Source organism: Conger conger, chromosome 16, assembly GCF_963514075.1.
Source record: "Conger conger chromosome 16, fConCon1.1, whole genome shotgun sequence".
NCBI classification, from domain to species: Eukaryota; Metazoa; Chordata; class Actinopteri; order Anguilliformes; family Congridae; genus Conger; species Conger conger.
Genome location: NC_083775.1, coordinates 15,304,155 through 15,325,398, shown reverse-complemented (window position 1 = coordinate 15,325,398; position 21,244 = coordinate 15,304,155). Strand labels below are relative to the sequence as shown.

Here is a 21,244-nt window from a genome sequence, read left to right as displayed (position 1 = left end):
TCCTTTCAGGAGCTTTCTGGTGAGGAAACACGAGGCATTCTTTCCACAAGGTTTTTTTGGAATGTCCTCTTCTCCTTTCCTTTCCTTGCCTCCCTCGATGTGATGGGCGAGGAGCAAGGAAAGGAGCAAGGAGGTGAAAGATAAGGGAATGGAATGAGCCCCTGGAAGGTGGCATTGGGAGAGGGGGGGAGCCTTGTTTAGCTCATGGTGTGAAGGCGCTGGATTTCCGTGGGTGGATGGTATGACATGGTTGTCAGTGACGACCGTGCCGCTAACCGGGCGGAGAAGCGCGTAATCGGCTGGTGCATCGGCCAGTGATGGGCGACAGGGGGTTAATCGGCGTTTGACCGAGTCCTCGCTCCGACCTGACGCCTGAGACGGATCGGGAGTGACCGTTGGCGTGTCAGGACAGAGCACTGCTGTCTGGAAGCTGAACGTACGAGACGGCAGCAGCACAAAGACGAGTGGAGTTTGCAAATGAGGCGGAGAACAAATAACTGTGACCAAATATGGAGGCATCCGTGCCGGCGGTGGAATTTACATGAGGATGGGCGAAAATGGGTGTGTGTGTGTGTGTGTGTGTGTGTGTGTGTGTGTGTGTGTGTGTGTGTGTGTGTGTGTGTGTGTGTGTGTGTGTGTGTGTGTGTGTGTGTGTGTGTGTGTGTGTGTGTGTGTGTGTGTGTGTGTGTGTGTGTGTGCCAGACAGAGAGGAGGGGCGAGAGAGAGCATCTGGGATGCTTTTTCCCCTATTTAAAGGAAGCCAAAAGCAGGACGAGATGAGTGTTGTTTGGTTTGTAGGGACTGAGAGAAGACACAGGCCCTCAGAGCTGGGGAGGGGGGTGGGAGAATGTAAACACCGTCTCCAAGGCCTGATCGGGACGCCATTTTCCGATTTGACTTCACTGTCACCCCCCCCCCCCCCCCCCCCTCCTCCTCCTCCTCCCACACGAGTAACCCTTTCCAAAAATAATTCAGTGGGCTCTTATGTTATGTGCGATGTGAGCTGCTGTTTAAAGGCCTACTTCAGAACATGGCCGGAGGCTTTCGCGGTGTGCTTGCTGACGCCTGGCACAGGCTGGGTGTCGTTTCGCAGATCACCCTCGACGTCCAAAAAGCAGCGCGTTAAAAACAGAACGCTCCGCGATTTCTGACGCCTCTGGAGTGAAGAATACCAGGTTTTTTTAAAATGGCGTTAGCCTCCTTTTATGTCGGCTCGTCTTGACGGGCAGCGGGTTCTGGAGTCCAGCGACGCGTGTGCTTTGTGTAACCGCCGTTCTGTTCGGCCATGTGACCCGTCCCCCATGAGGGAGAGCGGGGCAGGCTCGGTTCTAAATAACCCGACATTGAGGTGCGGGTATGAAATATATACGCCTCCAATGCGAAGTATTGCACTCGCCAGAAGGAACTGCGGTGGCATTTTGATGAGTTCGGGGACCGGACGAACGCATTCTGGCACGCCGTCGGTGCTTGTGTAACTGCGAGAAAGGCGGGTTTCGTAAAACGAGCCCAGTCATTGATTTATGTATCGCCGAGGTTCTCGTAACAGAATCGGTCATTAAATTATTGAACGTCATTCAATTATTAAAAGGCAATCAGAAGCGTGGCCCAATATAAACTAGCTGTCGTTGCGCAGTCAACTCTTTCGCTCTTGCTTGGATCGTATTTTTCTGCGAAGTCCAGTGCTGCGGATTGCGAATGATTGATTTACGAGCGAGGCGGCACGGATGGTGCAGTGGGCAGCACTGCCGCCTCGCAGCAAGGAGGTCCTGGGCTCGAATCCCCGTCGGCCGGGGCCTCTCTGTGCGGAGTTTGCATGTTCTCCCCGTGTCTGCGTGGGTTTCCTCCGGGTACTCTGGTTTCCTCCCACAGTCCAGCCCCCCTGCAACCCTATTCAGGATAAGCGGGTTAAGATAATGGACGGATGGATGGATGGATGATTTACGAGCGCGGAACGAGCGCACGCTCTCCTCTGAAGCGAGTGAGCGAGTTGGGAGTCGGTTTTAAACCGGACGTGGATCTGTGTCCTGGCTAACAGTGCTCTGTGCCAGCCATTACAGCGGAGTTAGCCAGGGCTGGGCCTGTAAATCTTAAGCCCCGGACGGGGCTCCAGGCCTCCGATACCGCTTTCAGACGGTTCTGGTTCTGTCTCTGGTTCCGTTCTGGAGTCTCAGACCCTTGGTGCTTTCGGGCGAACCGGCCCGCGTCCGTACTGGTTTAAGCAGAACCGAAGTTCCCCCGCCCTCCGTCGTCAACGAAGGGCGTTGCTCAATGCACGAGGGGCGGCCTGTAGCGTGGTTAAGGTAAATGAATGGGACACACAAGGTCGGTGGTTCTAATCCTAGTGTAGCCACAATTACATTACATTACATTACATTATTGGCATTTGGCAGACGCTCTTATCCAGAGCGACGTACAACAAAGTGCATACCCATAACCAGGGATAAGTTCGCTAGACCCTAGAGGGAAGTACAATTTCAACTGCACAATAAGATCCGCACAGCCGTTGGGCCCTTGAGCAAGGCCCTTAACTGTGCATTGCTCCAGGGGGGGATTGTCTCCTGCTTAGTCTAATCAACTGTACGTCGCTCTGGATAAGAGCGTCTGCCAAATGCCAAATAATGTAATGTAACAACACGCCCGCTGATGACGTCACGGTTCGCAAAGGAAAAACCAACTATTTTTTGCTTCCAGCTGAGAACCAACTTTATTTTTGGTCTGAACGCACCGGCCGGTTCAAAATTAGGTTTGGGAACCGGACCCGGCACGGAGCCCTGCCGGTGTGAAAGGCCTATGAACGCGGCTACAAGGTCCTGAAGACAGAGACAGAGTATGACCGAGCTCCACGGCCAGTCCTCCAGGACCACGTAGAAATGCTTTTCATTAAAAATTAAAGTTAATGTGCTTTTATGGGGGTGGGAAGAGGGGAGGGGGTGCCTCATCAGCACGGACCTGGGGTAAAAATATGGACTCTAGCCTTGACCATCGGTTCATGGCGTTGTGGGTATAGTTTAAAGTCTAGGGGAGAATTGGATGCCCACTCGTGTTTTTTTGGCTGTTAGTTGGCTAGTGGCAGTGTAATCTTGGGTCTTGCACTGCAGACTTTACAGTGACCAGACTTACTTATCGCTATACACAAGGGAAAGGGAGGTGTGAGTTTTTTTAGTCCTGCATGCACACACAAACATGACTGAACACCTGAATACAGTATGTACTGAATATGTTCCGTAAGCAGTCTGTTCTGTGAGCATATCTTCTTAGAAACTGCATTCCTGCTCATGGTTTTGATGCTGTAGATAAGTTCTGAGTTGAATACCTGGTTGGCTGTGTTTGTTCAATGGTTTTCGGTGACGCAGGCCGTTCTAAGAGCAGAATGATCCGTTTGAGTAACCTCACCCAGCTTTGAACCTGCTCTCTCTTTCTCTCTCTCGTTCTGTCTCTCTCAAACTCTCTCTTTCTCTCGCTCTCTCTCTGTCTCTCTCTTTCTCTCGCTCTCTCATTCTCCCTGTCTCTCTCACTCCTGCATGCACCCTGTTCCTGTTCCAACGTCTCCGTAACTTCCTTCTGAGTTTACTTACAGTTCTGGAGCACAGGATGTGTACATCAGTCATGAAACTTTAATGGCGGAAAGCTTACCGGAACAGTTATGGTTACACACACACACACACACACACACACCGGTTCAGAATACACTGTCCCCATCTGGGCAGCACATTTTAAATGCTGCGTGTCAGGCTCGATGGTGGTTTCCCCTGGGGTGCGTTTGTGACCTGAAAGACGCCCCACGGGGCTGTTCAGACCAGGCCTGTGTGGTATCTGCACAAACCACAGCGCACTGCTGGAGGATGGGCGGTGTAAACATTTTTGCTCTGTCGTTCTGCGTTTCATGTCTCTCTCTGTTCCCTGTGTTGGACGAGAGGGGTTTGATGTCTCTCTCTGTGTCCTGTGTTGGACGAGAGGGGTTTGATGTCTCTCTCTGTTCCCTGTGTTGGACGAGAGGGGTTTGATGTCTCTCTCTGTGTCCTGTGTTGGACGAGAGGGGTTTGATGTCTCTCTCTGTGTCCTGTGTTGGACGAGAGGGGTTTGATGTCTCTCTCTGTGTCCTGTGTTGGACGAGAGGTGTTTGGTGTCTCGCTCTCAGACCTGCGATTCCCATGATGCACGGTCCCCCGCCCCCCCGCCCCCCCCGCTGGCCGGACGCGGCCCCGTGATGAGGCCGGGGGTGCAGCCAAACGCTCTCCTCTGCCAGCTGGCGGGAGACCGGGGCTTGGCAGCGGAGCTTTGGCACCTGTTCCCCCCCCCCCCCCCTCCCCTCCCCTCCCCCGCGCCTACCTGCATGAAGAAGGGCCATGTCACATGACCAGCGTCTGTGGCTGTCGCAGCTCATTTCAGTGTGTTTTTTTAAAATGCCGGTTACTTTTCCTTCTTTTTCTCACTAAGGGATACGGCCTCTCCCCCGTGGGGTTTGTGTGAGCTGCCTACACTGCTAAAAAATGACCGTTTTAACGTTGCAGTCTTGTAATTGGACTAATCTTTTTTTTTTTTTTTTTTCTTCTCTCATGTTGAAAATATTTGCTTATTTTAAGTTACTGTTTGCTGGACAAGTGAAATTTTCTTGAAACGAGTCACGCCGTCTTGCCTCATTGGCAATATTTTTTACCTTATTTGACAAAAAAGTAGAACAAATGAGATTTTAAGCTGTAATGCAAGTGCAGAAATGCTTTGTTTTCTGCGGTGTGATACAGGTCGAATGGTGGGTGTCGTGTGTGTACACGTGTCGGTCGTGTCCTGGTTTGTTTCTGCGGGTTTTTTTAGTTCCGGTTTATTTTTGCAGAGTGCAGGTGGGTACCAGTTGGGGGGGGGGGGGGGGGCTTTGACGGGTTGGGGGGGTGTGGGTGGGGGTGTTGACGGGTCGGGGGGGGGGGGTGTTGACGGGTCAGGGGGAGGGGGGTTTGACGGAGTTTGTCTGGCGGGGTCCTGGGCCCCATCGCTGTGGTCCTTGGTGTGGATGGCCCCCCGGCTGTGGACCGGCTGTGTGGTCATGACTCTGTGTGCCACAGGGCTGATGGAGGGGCTCTCCATGGAGGTGCCTGCCAGGAAGGGGTGGGCTGTGGGGGGCACTCATTGTGCCTGAAGTGTGAGGAGATGGGTGGGGGTGGGCGGTGGCCTTGGGTGGGACCCTCCTCCTCTGCTGGACAATGGGAACAGAGAGTACAATATGGGTGGGCTGACAACAGACCAAAAACACTCCACTTCAGCACACGGGAACAGTAATGAGCCCTGCAGTATAGAGAGAGCCAGAGACGGACTGAGAGAGCGAGAGAGCAACAGGGAGAGGGAGAGACAGAGAGACCCAGACAGACAGACAGACAGACAGACAAGGGTAAGTGTTAATTTCCTGGAAACAGTCCCCTTCATAAGCTTGTTTAGAATCTTATTAATTTGCGAAGTCACACTAATTCCAACCCTACTACAGTATACCAGCTCTGCAGATACCTCACTCTTATCAGAATGAACTAAATTACATTACATTACATTTCATTTAGCAGATGCTTTCATCCAAAGCGAGGCACAAAGAAATGCATGTCAGGGTCATTAGAACATCCAGAGCAGGTTGGATGAGCTACTCATGAGAAGAGGAACTGAAAATCTTTGGAAATATCTTTGGAAATATTTGGGGCAGTGAACGCAAACTTTCCAGTTATCAGGCCATAAAACTTGATTACTTGCTTCGTGAGAGACGAAGTAGAGCAGGATCAGTGACCTCAATCTCCGAATTTAGAGACTCAAATCCAAAAAGATGTGGTTCCCAAAAGGAAAGAGTGCGCGGTCAGGGCTAGAGACCGATTCGGCTTTTAATCTGAGTTTGTTGTTAATTGCTGTGGCAGAACTGTGGTGCTCGCTCAAGTCAATAAAGCGTTATTGAACTAAAATTCAGTCGAGTTTCATTGACAGAGAAGCGATGGAGTAATGGAGGAAAACAAAAGGACAGAAAGCTGAAAAGATCCATGTAAGGAGAGATGGATGGAAAGAGTCTGAGAGGAGAGAAAGGGAGAGGGAAGAAACTTGGGGGGAAAAAGAGACTTGACTTTTTACAGTCCTTTCATTTGAGTCTCTATGATTGAAGACCTCAGAGAAAAGCCCCAAAGCCCAGAAACAAAGATGGTAAAACGGCTAAAAACAAGAAGCCAACAACAACAAAAACACACATAGCCAAGGAGAGACAGACCCTGATGGAAGGAAAGAGAGGGAGAGACAAACAGACAGAATAGGGATAGTGGGTACTTGTTCCCTTGTCTCCAGCAGCAGGCGTGTCATTGTATTTCGGGTCCCGGGGGGGGTGGGTGGTCCTGTGGGACGGATGGTTGAGGGCCGGGGTGCAGGGGAGTGACTCCTGGAGCCGCTCCGTGTCATCGGTTTCCCACTCGATGGGATTGATTCCCACGGCCGTCGACAAGGCCTCGTCCTGCAAAGTGCTCCCTCAATTGATGCCCCCCCCCCCTCGGGTGATCGATAGTGGGTGAAAGGCGATAGCCGGTTAAAGAGAAGGAGATAAATTCACCCTGAGCCCTCGTTCCTGTCAGTTGCCTTAAGAGGAAAAGAAGGACGCTCAGGGCAACTTAAAAAATCGTACTCTTAATCCATGCGCTCAAAGATGGCGAAAGGTGTCGAGATATGTTTTTACAGTACGATCGCAGCTAGCACAAACACCTGCTCACGATGTTGCTGCCGTGTAGTGGCAATGTTATAACATTCACGAAGCAAACTTTGTCTGTTAGCTAGGTGTGCGTTATCAAGTTTTTTCTGCTCACTGCAGCTGTATATGGCCACATAGTACTCATCTTTTTCTGCCTCTGCTACAGCTGCCACTGCAGAGCTCAGATGGAGCCCCAACCCCCACCCTGTACAACGTGCTCCTGTATCTGCATTTATTCATTGTTTTGTCTTGTCATCTTAAGGAGAAGGGTGGGGGACAGGTAAAAATCTGTGTCCAGAGAGGGCACCTCATCCTGGGGGTGGAGTGGTGGGGACGTGGGCCGTGTGTCCAGAGAGGGCACCTCGTCCTGGGGGTGGAGTGGTGGGGGCGTGGGCCATGTGTCCAGAGAGGGCACCTCGTCCTGGGGGTGGAGTGGTGGGGGCGTGGGGGACGTGGACCGTGTGTCCAGAGAGGGCACCTCGTCCTGGGGGTGGAGTGGTGGGGGCGTGGGGGACGTGGGCCGTGTGTCCAGAGAGGGCTCCTCGTCCTGGGGGTGGAGTGGTGGGGGCGTGGGGGACGTGGGCCGTGTGTCCAGAGAGGGCTCCTCGTCCTGGGGGTGGAGTGGTGGGGGCGTGGGCTGTGTGTCCAGAGAGGGCTCCTCGTCCTGGGGGTGGAGTGGTGGGGGCGTGGGGGACGTGGGCCGTGTGTCCAGAGAGGGCACCTCGTCCTGGGGGTGGAGTGGTGGGGGCCTGGGGGACATGGGCTGTGTGTCCAGAGAGGGCTCCTCGTCCTGGGGGTGGAGTGGTGGGGGCGTGGGGGACGGCTGGCTCCTGCTGCCTGCGGGGCTGTTGGCGCTATTAGCTGTGGCCTGGTCATCGTCATGGCGCCGTTATCTGATTGGCCACTGCTGTCATGATCACAATCAAACGCAGTGCCACTGAGCCTGTGGGGTGGGGCAGAAGGGGCGGAGGGGTTTGTCTTCAACATAGCGCGTAGAATGGTTCTGCTCATTTGAACCAGTGTCTAGACGTAAACAACAACACAGCAACCATTGCGATACAGTCAGGTGTTTTTCATTGGGGAATTAAGGGCCCATTTCACAGACAAAGATTAAGGACTAAACTTAATCGGTGTCTGTGAAATGAGCCCTAAATGTTCAGAATTTGGTTGAAATTCAGTCTCTGCAGTAACCCACTCGCCCTTCAGGTGTACCTTTACATCCGTGTGTTCTGAGAGTGTTGGATGGGTCATCCTGGGCTGTCTTAGTTTGAGTGCAGAACCGTGAATAGCCATCCAGGTCTTTGGGAGCCTGGATTGTGATCGGCGGGGTCACTGGTTCGAATCCTCGCCTTGACACAGTGTTGGGCTTCTCTGTCTGACTTTGGGGGGCAGATTGGAGGCCTGCAGCGGAGGGGCCAGGCTCTTTAAGAGCGTCCATCTCCTCTCTGTCTTGTTTTTGTGTGCCAGACATTGATGACTATGTGTCGGGGGGGGGGAACGCTTTTTTTGGGGGGGGTTCTCCTTGTTGTGCTCTTCTGGTTTGTTTTGTCCAAAAATGGCCTGCATAGACTGCTCAGTCCTTCTCTCCCTCTCTCCCTCCCTCCTTCCCTCCTTCCAGGAATGATCCCTGTAACAGAACCAGTGCTGCATGCAGGGCTTCGAGCCAGGAACAGACAGTTGTTTTTTGAAAGAACTTTGCTCTTCGACTGACCGCAGAATCAGCGTTTCGGCTCTACTCCTCCTTCCACCTGCCTTATCTCTTTCTCTCTGTTTCTCTCTCCCTCGCCCAGGCATGCACGCACATACAATATACACACTCCTCGCTCCCTCTCTCTTTCTCTCCGCTCAGTTTCTCCGCTCAGTTTCTCTTCATGGTCCGTCAGGTTGTCGTGGTAAAGTTTCGCTATAATTTCAGTTTTCTTTAAAAGGGCCCGAAACTAAAATTGAAACAAACTTCCAAAAAGTTCTATTTAAAGGCAAACTATGCAGGATTTTTTGCTCCTGTATTCACGGACAGAAAATGTCTATGCCCCATTCTCAACGCTCTCCATTGCAGACGACCTTGTGCTGCGATAGCAGTGAGCTGGTCTGATATGATTGGTAAAACATCAGTTTTAATAGTCGCTTTCCACACGGGCCATTTAGCCGCTCTACTGTATTTCACTGACATTACTTGCGTTTGTATTTTCTGAGCTAACTTTAGCCTAGCGTTAGCGTTAGTAACGCTAGCCACTGCTGCAAACATCAGTGCATTCCAGTCTGCTCTAGCCTGCCTACACAATTCTGCGTAATTCTTATGTAATTCTGCAATTCCTCATTTCTGTGACCCATCGTCATCATCAGAGACTCTTGAAACAATCTTTTGAACGGTAGTGTATGTGTGTGAATGTGTGCACAGGCATGTAGGAGTGTGTGCGCCCCCATGTGCCCATGTCTGTGTGTGTGTGTGTACATGACTATGCTATGACCTAGTCTAGGTCAGACTGTAACGGGATAGGCAGATGTGCGTGCGTGTGTGTGTGTGTGTGTGTGTCCATGTGTCCATGTCTGTGTGTGTGTTTGTGTGTGTGTCCATGTCTGCGTGTCTGCGTGTCTGCGTGTGTGCGTGTGTGCGTGCGTGCTGATGGGGTGAGATGTATACACATTGATGGTGAGTGAGAGTGTTTGTCCTTCCCAGCCTGTGTGTGTTTGTGTGTCCGTCCCAGCCTGTGTGTGTGTGTGTGTGTGTCCGTGTCCGTCCCAGCCTGTGTGTGTGTCCGTCCGTCCGTCCGTCCGTGCCTGTGTGTGTGTGTGTGTGTGTGTGTGTGTGTGTGTGTGTGTGTGTGTGTTTGTTTGTGTGTCCGTTTCCCAGCCTGTGCGTGTTTACGTTTGAGACCGCTTCCAAAGGTCGGGAAGCTGCCAGCCGGCATGACTCTGCTTTGACCGGGTCTTCTTCCTGAGTTCATCCTCTTTGTGTTTGGGAAGGAATTCATGGGAAGTAAGATTGTGAACATTGAGGCCTCAACATATGCACAGCAAGGTTGCTGGTTACAGAGCTCACTGGTTATTGAGCTCGCTGCTCAATATGGTTTGACCAGCTCAAGCTGTGTTTTGACACAGTTGTTAGCTGGTCATTTCAATCTGGTCATAGCTGGATTTTACAGCAGGGCATACATGCACATACAGTATACACCCATATAATTTAAAAAAATAATAATTTCATTGATAAAGGGTAAGTAAAGGAAATTGAGTTTTTGGCAGTTGTAGGGGATACAATAAGGGAGGGTGGGGTTTGTTCTCATTTCCATTCATAACACAATGGCAGAAATGCTCCTGACAATAGGGGGTTTTGAACAACAAGCTTTGAAGTGGATGTGTGATGTCATTGTGATTGGCCCTGGTTAATGTTCATTCTGTGGCTCTTTTCACATTTTCTGTGCATCATTTCCTGGTATTGTTCTTCACAAGCCTGTGCACACACACGCGTGCACACAAACACGCAAACAGACAGACTCATTCACGCATTTTTTTCTTAAAAAGGACAAAAAAAATATAAATGGGGTGAGAGAGTTTGAAACTAATATTTTCAACTTGAGAGAAAGAAACGAGTCTTAATTGCAAGACTAAAACACTTAAGACGGGGGTTTTTTTTGCAGTACATTGTTTGCATGCACACACTTTTGCGTACACACAAACGCGCACACATACACACGCATGGCCACAGTACACGCACGCACGCACTCGTATGTATACACACACACACACACACGCACACACACAGACATATAGAGTGGTTTTTCCACGGCCCTCAGTGGTGCAGTGAATCAGGCCACCAGCGCTTTCATTGAAACTAATGGCTTGCTCCGGTTACAGCGGGAGGCGTTCGCCTTGATGAATGTGGGCCTTGACAAGTCCCAGGGTCTCCTCGGTGTCCCGCCTGCCGAGAGGGAATCTTCCCATTTCACCGGAGCTTCTTCTGGGAATTCTGCCCTGTATCCCTGAGTTGAGGCCTATATCACAAAGCAGGATTACTGTGTTAGCTGGATAACTGCACTGGAGTGAAACCCACAAAGCAGGATTACTGTGTTAGCTGGATAACTGCACTGGAGTGAAACCCACAAAGCAGGATTACTGTGTTAGCTGGATAACTGCACTGAGTGTGAAACCCACAAAGCAGGATTCCTGTGTTAGCTGGATAACTGCACTGAGTGTGAAACCCACAAAGCAGGATTCCTGTGTTAGCTGGATAACTGCACTCGAGTGAAACCCACAAAGCAGGATTCCTGTGTTAGCTGGATAACTGCACTCGAGTGAAACCCACAAAGCAGGATTACTGTGTTAGCTGGATAACTGCACTGAGTGAAACCCACAAAGCAGGATTACTGTGTTAGCTGGATAACTGCACTCGAGTGAAACCCACAAAGCAGGATTACTGTGTTAGCTGGATAACTGCACTGAGTGTGAAACCCACAAAGCAGGATTACTGTGTTAGCTGGATAACTGCACTCGAGTGAAACCCACAAAGCAGGATTCCTGTGTTAGCTGGATAACTGCACTGAGTGTGAAACCCACAAAGCAGGATTACTGTGTTAGCTGGATAACTGCACTGAGTGTGAAACCCACAAAGCAGGATTCCTGTGTTAGCTGGATAACTGCACTGAGTGTGAAACCCACAAAGCAGGATTCCTGTGTTAGCTGGATAACTGCACTCGAGTGAAACCCACAAAGCAGGATTCCTGTGTTAGCTGGATAACTGCGCTGAGTGAAACTTGTTTTTGTTCAGTCCACGTTCCAGACTTGGGAGGGTTCCAGGGTTTACTCACTCCAGTCATCCAACTATCTTTAAGATGGGATCATTCTGATCCAGATGCCAGACAGATTGCAGTCTTTTGGTCAAATTAGTGCAACATTTCATTAAGACAAGCATATGTAAGTGAACATATTGGAACATAATGTAATTCATAATGTAATTGAGTTTGCATATTAGTCATTTTCCTCTGCATTAGTACACGATACATAGGCCAAAATCTAATTTCAAAATTCAATGTCTTTAAAAATGAATAAAAATAACTTCCAGACGCTACTGTTGAAAGCATAATATTAACATCCTTTTTTTATTGAACCCCATGGGGTAATTTGTCCTCAGCATTTGACCCATCCTAGTCATTTGGAGCGGTGGGCGGCCACAATGCAGTGCCCGGGGAGCAATGTGGGGTTAAGGGTCTTGCTCAAGCCAACGGCCAACGGGTTCACTCCAGTGTGTCTCTCTGACTGTCCAACTGGTCCATTTGGATTCTGCCGTAACATGCAGCTGCCCATTTGGCAGTTATTTCAGAATAGATAACAGAATATATTTTCAAATAACATCCATAAGCGTTTACACATTTTTAAGGCTTGCATTTTTCTTTAGACCACTTTTAGTTTTGTGGGGTTCTTCTTGAAAGTATTGTATTGTCCATTTAGAATGGATTCTGCTTTGGTGTTTGTATTAATTAATGTGTAGTCACTGGTGAACATTTTATTAAGTATGTGCCATGTGTCCCACGTCACAACATCGACACTGAATCCATCCTGAATTTGGTCTCGATTCTAGGATTGGATTACAAAATCATTATCCCATTTGTTAGGATAAGGATCACAGCTTCTAGTTTTGAAATACCCAACTTTGAGATTTAATCCTATCTGATTACTGAAATCCGGTCTCAAAGGGTTTTTAAATACTGGGCCCAGGTGACCTGAATTTAGAGGTAAGGGCTGTGACATTGAAGTAAGATTACCCTGCTTTTCCAGGTGGGGTAATTGGTGGTCACTGCCCCTGTGCTTAGCGCTATTATATGCTTTGCCTCTCATTCAGTGCCTAATCAGGTTTTAGGACCTGACAGTTTTCTTCCTGTTTTGGTTTTATCGTCCCAGTGTTCCAAATAAAACGATTTTCATTGTACACTCCGGCAAGGTACTTCACCTGAAATAAAGAGATGCTGCTTAGTGTTGGCAATCTATGTCACTCTGGGTAAGTGCAAGGCCAACAAATAAAAATGAATGAGGTCTCTTGGCCGTCATGTACATTTCGGGCACATTATTATCATAAGCTGGAATAATAATAATGGTATTAATAAGGATCGTAATACCACCCTCGGAGTGGTATTTTCATTTCAGTTCATGGAGTAGAAGGGTGAACGGGGAAATGGGAAAGGCCTGCGTGTTTCCTGGAAGGAGAACTCGCAGGAAGTCCACGTCTCCACTTCCTGTCGGAATAATGAGGCCAGAGGCTGTGATACCGGTCCTGACCGCTCACCCCCGGCCCGAGTCTGTTTACGTTCGCGTCGGTTTAGGAAGAGGCCCAACCGCCGCGTTGCGAAAGCGTCCCTTTTGCTGGAGAGGGGCCACGCCCGGGCCGAGCTGGAGAGGCGGGGGCTGTGGGTGTGGGGTGTGTTCGGTGAGCAGGGTTGGCAGACCCTTGAGCCCCAGGGAGCAGCAGCAGCCGGACGAGAGAGACTGAGAGGAACGGAGAGTTTGCGGCGGGAGCCTCTGTCTGCGTGTGGACTGTGGAGTCCACCCTGATAGAGAAGAGAGCCCCGTCTCTCTCTCTCCCTCCACTCTCTTCTTTTCACGCTCATTTAATGCTGTTACTTTTTCACACGTTGCATTCATTTCTTTGTCAGTGTGATTCTGAGTGGTGTCGAAATGTGTAACACGACTCGCACTTCTCTCACTCTCCCTGTCTTTTCTCACTTGTTTTTCTTTTTCTCACTTCTGTTGGTAATTCTCTCTCTGCTATGTCTCTCTCTGTCTCTCCCCTTCTCTTTCTCTCTCTCTCTACTGTCTCCCTCCAATGAGTCTTCTTGGCTGAATGGCCAGTCATGGGAGAAGTGTTTTGCTCATCGTGGGTGAAGTGTTTTACTCATCATAGGAGAAGTGTTTTGCTCATCGTGGGAGAAGTGTTTTGCTCATCATAGGAGAAGTGTTTTGCTCATCATAGGAGAACTGTTTTGCTCATCATAGGAGAACTGTTTTGCTCATCATGGGAGAAGTGTTTTGCTCATCATGGGAGAAGTGTTTTGCTCATCATAGGAGAACTGTTTTGCTCATCATGGGAGAAGTGTTTTGCTCATCATAGGAGAACTGTTTTGCTCATCATGGGAGAAGTGTTTTGCTCATCATAGGAGAACTGTTTTGCTCATCATGGGAGAAGTGTTTTGCTCATCATGGGAGAAGTGTTTTGCTCATCATAGGAGAAGTGTTTTGCTCATCATGGGAGTGTTTTGCACTTGGCTGCCGTGTGCGGGTGTTCAGATGTGTGTTCCTCTGCCCAGGACTGAAGACCTACCTGATTTCGGGGCGCAGGGTGGAGCCCTCCCAGTGCAGCTGCCCTCATCTGGGCCCGGCCGTGCCGGACCACGGGGGAGCCCCGGCCCTCGCTCCCCACACCCACACACACACCCCCGACGTCCCGCCCCCCAGCGACCTCCGGGACCCCCCCGACAGGGTGAAGGTCAGTCCAACCCAGACGCCCGCACTCCCTGTGCACCTGCCTTGCACTGTGCTCTGTGCACAGAGCCTGTGGCTATGAATGCACTGCAACCAAAAACTTTATTCTCATACTGAGGGGCTTAAAATCGTATTATTGCCAAAATATTGCCAATGAGTCGTTTCAAGATCTGCCAATTGAAAATTTACCTCAACATTAACCTAAAGCAACCTAATATTTTCTACTTGTGAGAAAAAAGAAAAAGACTGTGTGGCTGTCTATTCTTACGCTCTTTCACTTTTAAATGTCAATATAAGATACATTTAAAATGTATTTGCATTATGTTGTGTGTATGGTGTTGTAATGAGAATGTAATTGTTTGGCTGGTATGTTCTGTTTCTCATTGGTGGCAGGCACGCATGTACACACAGCTCTTTTTCCCCCGAATCTGAAGTCTCTGTAACCTTTTGAAATGGCACCTAATTGAAATGACAACCTTTGAAATGAAACCTATTAACCACTTACAGTAACATGACTAGCAATTACCTGAGTTTAATATCCCCTCTTTCTCACACACACACACACCCACATGGTAACTCTCTCTCTCACACACACACACACACACACACACACCCACATGGTAACTCTCTCTCACACACACACACACACACACACACACACACACACACCCACATGGTAACTCTCTCTCACTCACACATACATACACTACGCACTCATACACACACAAAGTTACTCCCTCTTGCATATTCACGCACACACACTCATACCCACACACGGTAACTCTCTCTCTCACACACACACACACACACACACACACACACACACACACTCACCCTCTTATATACACACACACACGCACTCATACCCACACATGGTAACTCTCTCTCTCACACACACATACGCACACTACACACTCATACGCACACACAGTGACTCACTCTGGCGTGCGCATTGAACGCACACACACACACACACACGCGCACACACACGCACAGGCACACACACTCACTCTTATACACACACGGTAACTCACTCTCTCTCATACACACACACTCATGCTCTCATACACACGCACACACACACACACTCATACACTCACTCTGATACACACACACGCTCTCATGCACACACACGCGCACAGAGGTGTGGCAGCGCGGGGGCTCATTAGCTGTGCTGGGGGGGTGTTTATGGCTGTGCAGGACCTGCCTAATTAATGAAGTGACAGAGGGATGAAAAGCTCTATCAGTGCTAATGGGCCTAATGGGCTGAGTGCAGCCCTGCGCTGTGGGGACCTCCTGCGCTGTGGGGACCTCCTGCGCTGTGGGGACCTCCTGCACACGCTCACAAGAGCTGCTGTTCGCAGGCACCCGGGGATCCCTCTGTGTGTGTGTGTGTGTGTGTGTGTGTGTGTGTGTGTGTGTGAGAGAGAGAGAGTGAGAGAGAGTGAGTGAGTGTGTATATGAGAGTCTGTGTATGTGTATGCTAGTGTGAGTTACAACCAGGTTATTTTCCCAAAAAAATTAAAAAACAAATTTAAATTAATTTCCAGCCACAGTTGAACTTTTCATGTCTGGAAAAAGAGCTCCAAGGTTAAATGACTGATTTATGTTTTGCAGTACAGCACCAACCCCCAGTTATGTTTTTAGATGCTGCATTCATTGACATGTTATTTTCTTATTTAAAGCTGACTGTGGTGACGGCCTTAGAGCAGGTGGCTGCAGCACTCAGTTATTTGTGATGTTAGTGTGTGGAGGCGATCTTGATAAGAGAATTTCCCTGTCTCTTTCCTTATTATATTAATTTAATACAGTTACTTTTTCACACATTGCATTCATTTTTTGTTAAATTTGTCAGTGTGATTCTGAGTGGTGTTGAAATGTGTAGCCTGGCTCACACTTCTCCTCTCTCACTCACCCTCTTTTTTCTCGCCTGTTGTCTTGATGATTCTCTTTCTGCCGTCTCTTCCTCTCTCTCTCTCTCTGTCTCTCTCTCCCTCTTCCTCTCCCTCTCCCTGCAGTCTCCCTGCCCCTCCTGCAGTGTGCTGTTGGTTCCGGGGGAGGAACAGGGGGAGGAGGGGGCGGTGCAGAACGGCTGTCAGGACGAACACAAGACCATCAGCAGCAAAGTGAGATCCCATAGCCCCTCCCCCTTCACCTGCCAGCCACATACCTCCTCCCCCTTCGCCTGCCTGTCACCCCTCCATGACTCCGCCCCCTACACCTGCCAGTCACGTAACCCCTCCCACTTCACCTGCCAGTCACCCCTGAATTGTTTATGATGCAGTTATAATGGCCCTTCTCACTTCATATAACCGCCTATCTGACTTAACCTGCTGTCTTTCTAAGTTACTGTCTCACCGTTGGTACCTGAAGGTCGGTTCCCTCCTCTCACCTGTGTGCCGGCCCCCAGGTCCCATTAGGGCGCGGTCCCAAGGCCCTGAACGGGCTGTTGGGGGCCCACCTGGAGGAGTCGGTGAGCCGCAGCCAGACTTCGCTCTGCGAGATGTTGCAGGAGAAGGAGAAGCACTGGGGCGGGACCGGGGGCGGGCGCGGGGGCGTGGCCTCCATGGACCACTCCGCCCTCATCCCGCTGCGCTCAAAGAACTTCCGCGAGCGGAGCGACGCCCACTTTGTTGATGTCATAAAGGAGGATAGGTGAGGTTTGGGTGTGAGGAGGTGCTTGGGGGTTCATAAAGGAGGATAGGTGAGGTTTAGGTGTGAGGAGGTGCTTGGGGTTCATAAAGGAGGATAGGTGAGGTTTGGGTGTGAGGAGGTGCTTGGGGTTCATAAAGGAGGATAGGTGAGGTTTGGGTGTGAGGAGGTGCTTGGGGTTCATAAAGGAGGATAGGTGAGGTTTGGGTGTGAGGAGGTGCTTGGGGTTCATAAAGGAGGATAGGTGAGGTTTGGGTGTGAGGAGGTGCTTGGGGTTCATAAAGGAGGATAGGTGAGGTTTGGGTGTGAGGAGGTGCTTGGGGTTCATAAAGGAGGATAGGTGAGGTTTGGGTGTGAGGAGGTGCTTGGGGTTCATAAAGGAGGATAGGTGAGGTTTGGGTGTGAGGAGGTGCTTGGGGTTCATAAAGGAGGATAGGTGAGGTTCGGGTGTGAGGAGGTGCTTGGGGTTCATAAAGGAGGATAGGTGAGGTTTGGGTGTGAGGAGGTGCTTGGGGTTCATAAAGGAGGATAGGTGAGGTTTGGGTGTGAGGAGGTGCTTGGGGTTCATAAAGGAGGATAGGTGAGATTTGGGTGTGAGGAGGTGCTTGGGGTTCATAAAGGAGGATAGGTGAGGTTTGGGTGTGAGGAGGTGCTTGGGGTTCATAAAGGAGGATAGGTGAGGTTTGGGTGTGAGGAGGTGCTTGGGGTTCATAAAGGAGGATAGGTGAGGTTTGGGTGTGAGGAGGTGCTTGGGGTTCATAAAGGAGGATAGGTGAGGTTTGGGTGTGAGGAGGTGCTTGGGGTTCATAAAGGAGGATAGGTGAGGTTTGGGTGTGAGGAGGTGCTTGGGGTTCATAAAGGAGGATAGGTGAGGTTTGGGTGTGAGGAGGTGCTTGGGGTTCATAAAGGAGGATAGGTGAGGTTTGGGTGTGAGGAGGTGCTTGGGGTTCATAAAGGAGGATAGGTGAGGTTTGGGTGTGAGGAGGTGCTTGGGGTTCATAAAGGAGGATAGGTGAGGTTTGGGTGTGAGGAGGTGCTTGGGGGTTCATAAAGGAGGATAGGTGAGGTTTAGGTGTGAGGAGGTGCTTGGGGTTCATAAAGGAGGATAGGTGAGGTTTGGGTGTGAGGAGGTGCTTGGGGTTCATAAAGGAGGATAGGTGAGGTTTGGGTGTGAGGAGGTGCTTGGGGTTCATAAAGGAGGATAGGTGAGGTTTGGGTGTGAGGAGGTGCTTGGGGTTCATAAAGGAGGATAGGTGAGGTTTGGGCGTGAGGAGGTGCTTGGGGTTCATAAAGGAGGATAGGTGAGGTTTGGGTGTGAGGAGGTGCTTGGGGTTCATTAAGGAGGATAGGTGAGGTTTGGGTGTGAGGAGGTGCTTGGGGTTCATAAAGGAGGATAGGTGAGGTTTGGGTGTGAGGAGGTGCTTGGGGTTCATAAAGGAGGATAGGTGAGGTTTGGGTGTGAGGAGGTGCTTGGGGTTCATAAAGGAGGATAGGTGAGGTTTGGGTGTGAGGAGGTGCTTGGGGTTCATAAAGGAGGATAGGTGAGGTTTGGGTGTGAGGAGGTGCTTGGGGTTCATAAAGGAGGATAGGTGAGGTTTGGGTGTGAGGAGGTGCTTGGGGTTCATAAAGGAGGATAGGTGAGGTTTGGGTGTGAGGAGGTGCTTGGGGTTCATAAAGGAGGATAGGTGAGGTTTGGGTGTGAGGAGGTGCTTGGGGTTCATAAAGGAGGATAGGTGAGATTTGGGTGTGAGGAGGTGCTTGGGGTTCATAAAGGAGGATAGGTGAGGTTTGGGTGTGAGGAGGTGCTTGGGGTTCATAAAGGAGGATAGGTGAGGTTTGGGTGTGAGGAGGTGCTTGGGGTTCATAAAGGAGGATAGGTGAGGTTTGGGTGTGAGGAGGTGCTTGGGGTTCTCATAGAGGTGAAAGGGCATTTACAGTGCAAAACAAATACATGAACATCCCACATATCACTGTAAGGGCAACAATAAAATGGTGTAAAACATATGGAATGGTTTCAAACATGCCAGGAAGAGGACACAAGTGCATATTATCGCCATTGGATGGTAAGGAAGATGGTGAGGTAAGTAATGCAAGGATTGCAATTTAAGAATTGGGGTCACCAAATAATAATCATAAAAAAACCTCCATAACTCCTTGGAAGGGTGGCACAAAGACAGACCTTACTCAGCACAATAAACAATAAAATAGTTTACAGAATATTTTTTTTGCATGCTTATCAAGGGTGGCAACGATTCTGGAGCCCGCTGTAGAATCGGGGCAGAATGGTGACAGACAGACACATAAGGCCAAATACAGATCTGTGGAGAGTCTGCAGTCAGATTTTAACTTCACTCAAACTTGTTCTCATGCACGGTGGTATGGACAGGACTGGAAACAATTTGTAATAATTTATTTTATTTTTTCTATCTGTAATTTATTAACTGTTGAACTATGTTCCGTTGCTCGTGCCCAGTTTTCTGTTTTGACTTCTTGCCGTTCCTTTTCCTCCGTCACTTATTTACCCTTCTTTTCCTCTTTCCTTCTGTTCTCCCCCCTCCCCCACTTCCTCCGTCTGCTCTGCTTCCCTTTCCTCTCTTCCCCCCGTCCGTCCGTCTGTCCGTCCAGCCTGATGAAGGACTACTTCTTCAAGCCCCCCATCAACAAACTGGGCCTCAACTTCCTGGAGTCTTCTCTGGAGTCGGCCTACCGGAGGAGCTACCAGGAAGAGGTGCGTCTCTTTCCCCCCCGTCTGTCTCTCTGTGTGTCTCCCTGTCTCGTCTTTCTCTCCTCCCTCTCCGTCTATCCCTCCCTGTGCCCCTCTGTCTCGCTCTATGACGGTGACTGTGTTTTTCTTTATTTATTTGGCAGTTTCCTGTCCTGCTGTCACCTCACCCCCCATATAACAGTCACACAGACAAACGCATACAAATACAACCACACATATAAATATAGACTTGGGCACGCGCACACACACACACACACACACACACACACACACACTCAGCACTGCATCATGTCCAGACAGGACTGCGGCAAGCAGAAAGCGCCGCAAGGCAGCTGAAGGCAGCACGCTCTTACCCTACACTGCCCTCTGCTGGCAGTCTGTGCTGTACTGCAGTCACAGGCAGCACCATTACACTACAGCACATCATCTGAGGGAGTTGACCAAACTTTATTCACCTTGTGTTTCAATCAGACATTCGTGAAACTGTCATTGTTTCTTTGTTTCTGTACGCAATACATTAGTCACCCTTTTGAAGTCTTCTTCATTTTTCTGTCTGCTTCGTCCTTTCTTTTTTGTCTTATTTTCTGTTGTCTATCCTTCTCTACTCACTCTGACCCTCCTAACCCCTATATTTATTACTCTCCCTCCCTTTCTCTCTCCCTTCTTCTCTCTCCCTCCATCCCTCCCTCTCTCTCTCCCTCCCCCCCTCCCTCTCTCTGTCCCTCCCTCCCTCTCTCTGTCCCTCCCTCCCTTTCTCTCTCCCTCTCACCCTCCCCCCTCTCTGCCTCCCTCTCTCTCTCCCTCCCCCCTCCCTCCCTCTCTCTCTCCCTCTCACCCTCCATCCCTCCCTCTCTCTCTCTGCCTCCCTCTCTCTCTCCCTCCCCCCCTCCCCCCCTCCCTCCCTCTCCCTCCCTCTCTCTCTCACTCCATCCCTCCCTCTCTCTCTCCCTTCCCCCCCCTCCCTCCCTCCCTCCCGCGCTCTCTCTCAGGTGGAGACCGAGGCTCCGGTGCAGACCGTGGCCAGTGCGTTGTTCAGCTCCCTGCTGGACGTGTCTCTGTCGTGCGCGGTGTTCCTGGTGCTCACGCTGGCCTGCTTCCTGCGGCCGCTGCTGACCGGCCTCACCCCGCCCACGCCCGCCCTGGCGCTGGCCGCGGCCGCCGCCCTGCTGGAGCTCCTGTCCCTGGTGCTGTCGGTCCGGTGAGCACGGCTAAAACCAAACAATAAGTCTGTCCCAACCAGCGTTTCAGTCTTATGTTTAGGCTCACAATCTTAAAATCTCATTTCTCTCAAGACAAAAATATCACCAATGAGGTGAGACAGTTTTACTCATTTACTCAAGTTTCATTGTCAAGCAAACTTAAAACCAGCAAATATTTTCTACATGAGTTTAAAAAAAAAAACTACCTTTGAGATAATTTTAAGTCTCAATACATGACTAAGACAGTTTTTAAGACACTTTATTTGCAGTTAGGTATGGAAAGCGAGAGGACAGAAGAGGAGGAGCGATAGAGAAATGAAGAGAAGGGGAAGCAAGAGGAGATGGATTTAAAGCGAGGGATTTGAGTGAAAGAGTGGGGAGACGATAGAAAGCAGACAGAAGTGGATAGTAGTATAATTTCTTGGCCGCACACACGGAACACGAGCGTGTTGTTTCTGGAGTGTGATATTGGGAATGATAGAGTGAGAGGAGAGAGGTAGATGGAGG

At 50.1% G+C, this 21,244-nt stretch overlaps 1 protein-coding gene across 2 annotated transcripts in view; it reads left to right on the top strand.

Moving 5' to 3' along the window:
- The window catches only part of LOC133113914 (adenylate cyclase type 9-like), a 56,804-nt gene that overhangs the window by 24,597 nt on the left and 10,963 nt on the right, over positions 1-21,244 (top strand). For both annotated transcript variants that reach the window (XM_061223059.1, XM_061223058.1), the window contains exons 2-6: positions 13,987-14,165; positions 16,180-16,287; positions 16,572-16,816; positions 19,439-19,541; positions 20,528-20,736. In XM_061223059.1, the coding sequence (XP_061079043.1) occupies positions 13,987-14,165; positions 16,180-16,287; positions 16,572-16,816; positions 19,439-19,541; positions 20,528-20,736 (844 nt within the window). The remainder of the gene's footprint in view (positions 1-13,986; positions 14,166-16,179; positions 16,288-16,571; positions 16,817-19,438; positions 19,542-20,527; positions 20,737-21,244) is intronic.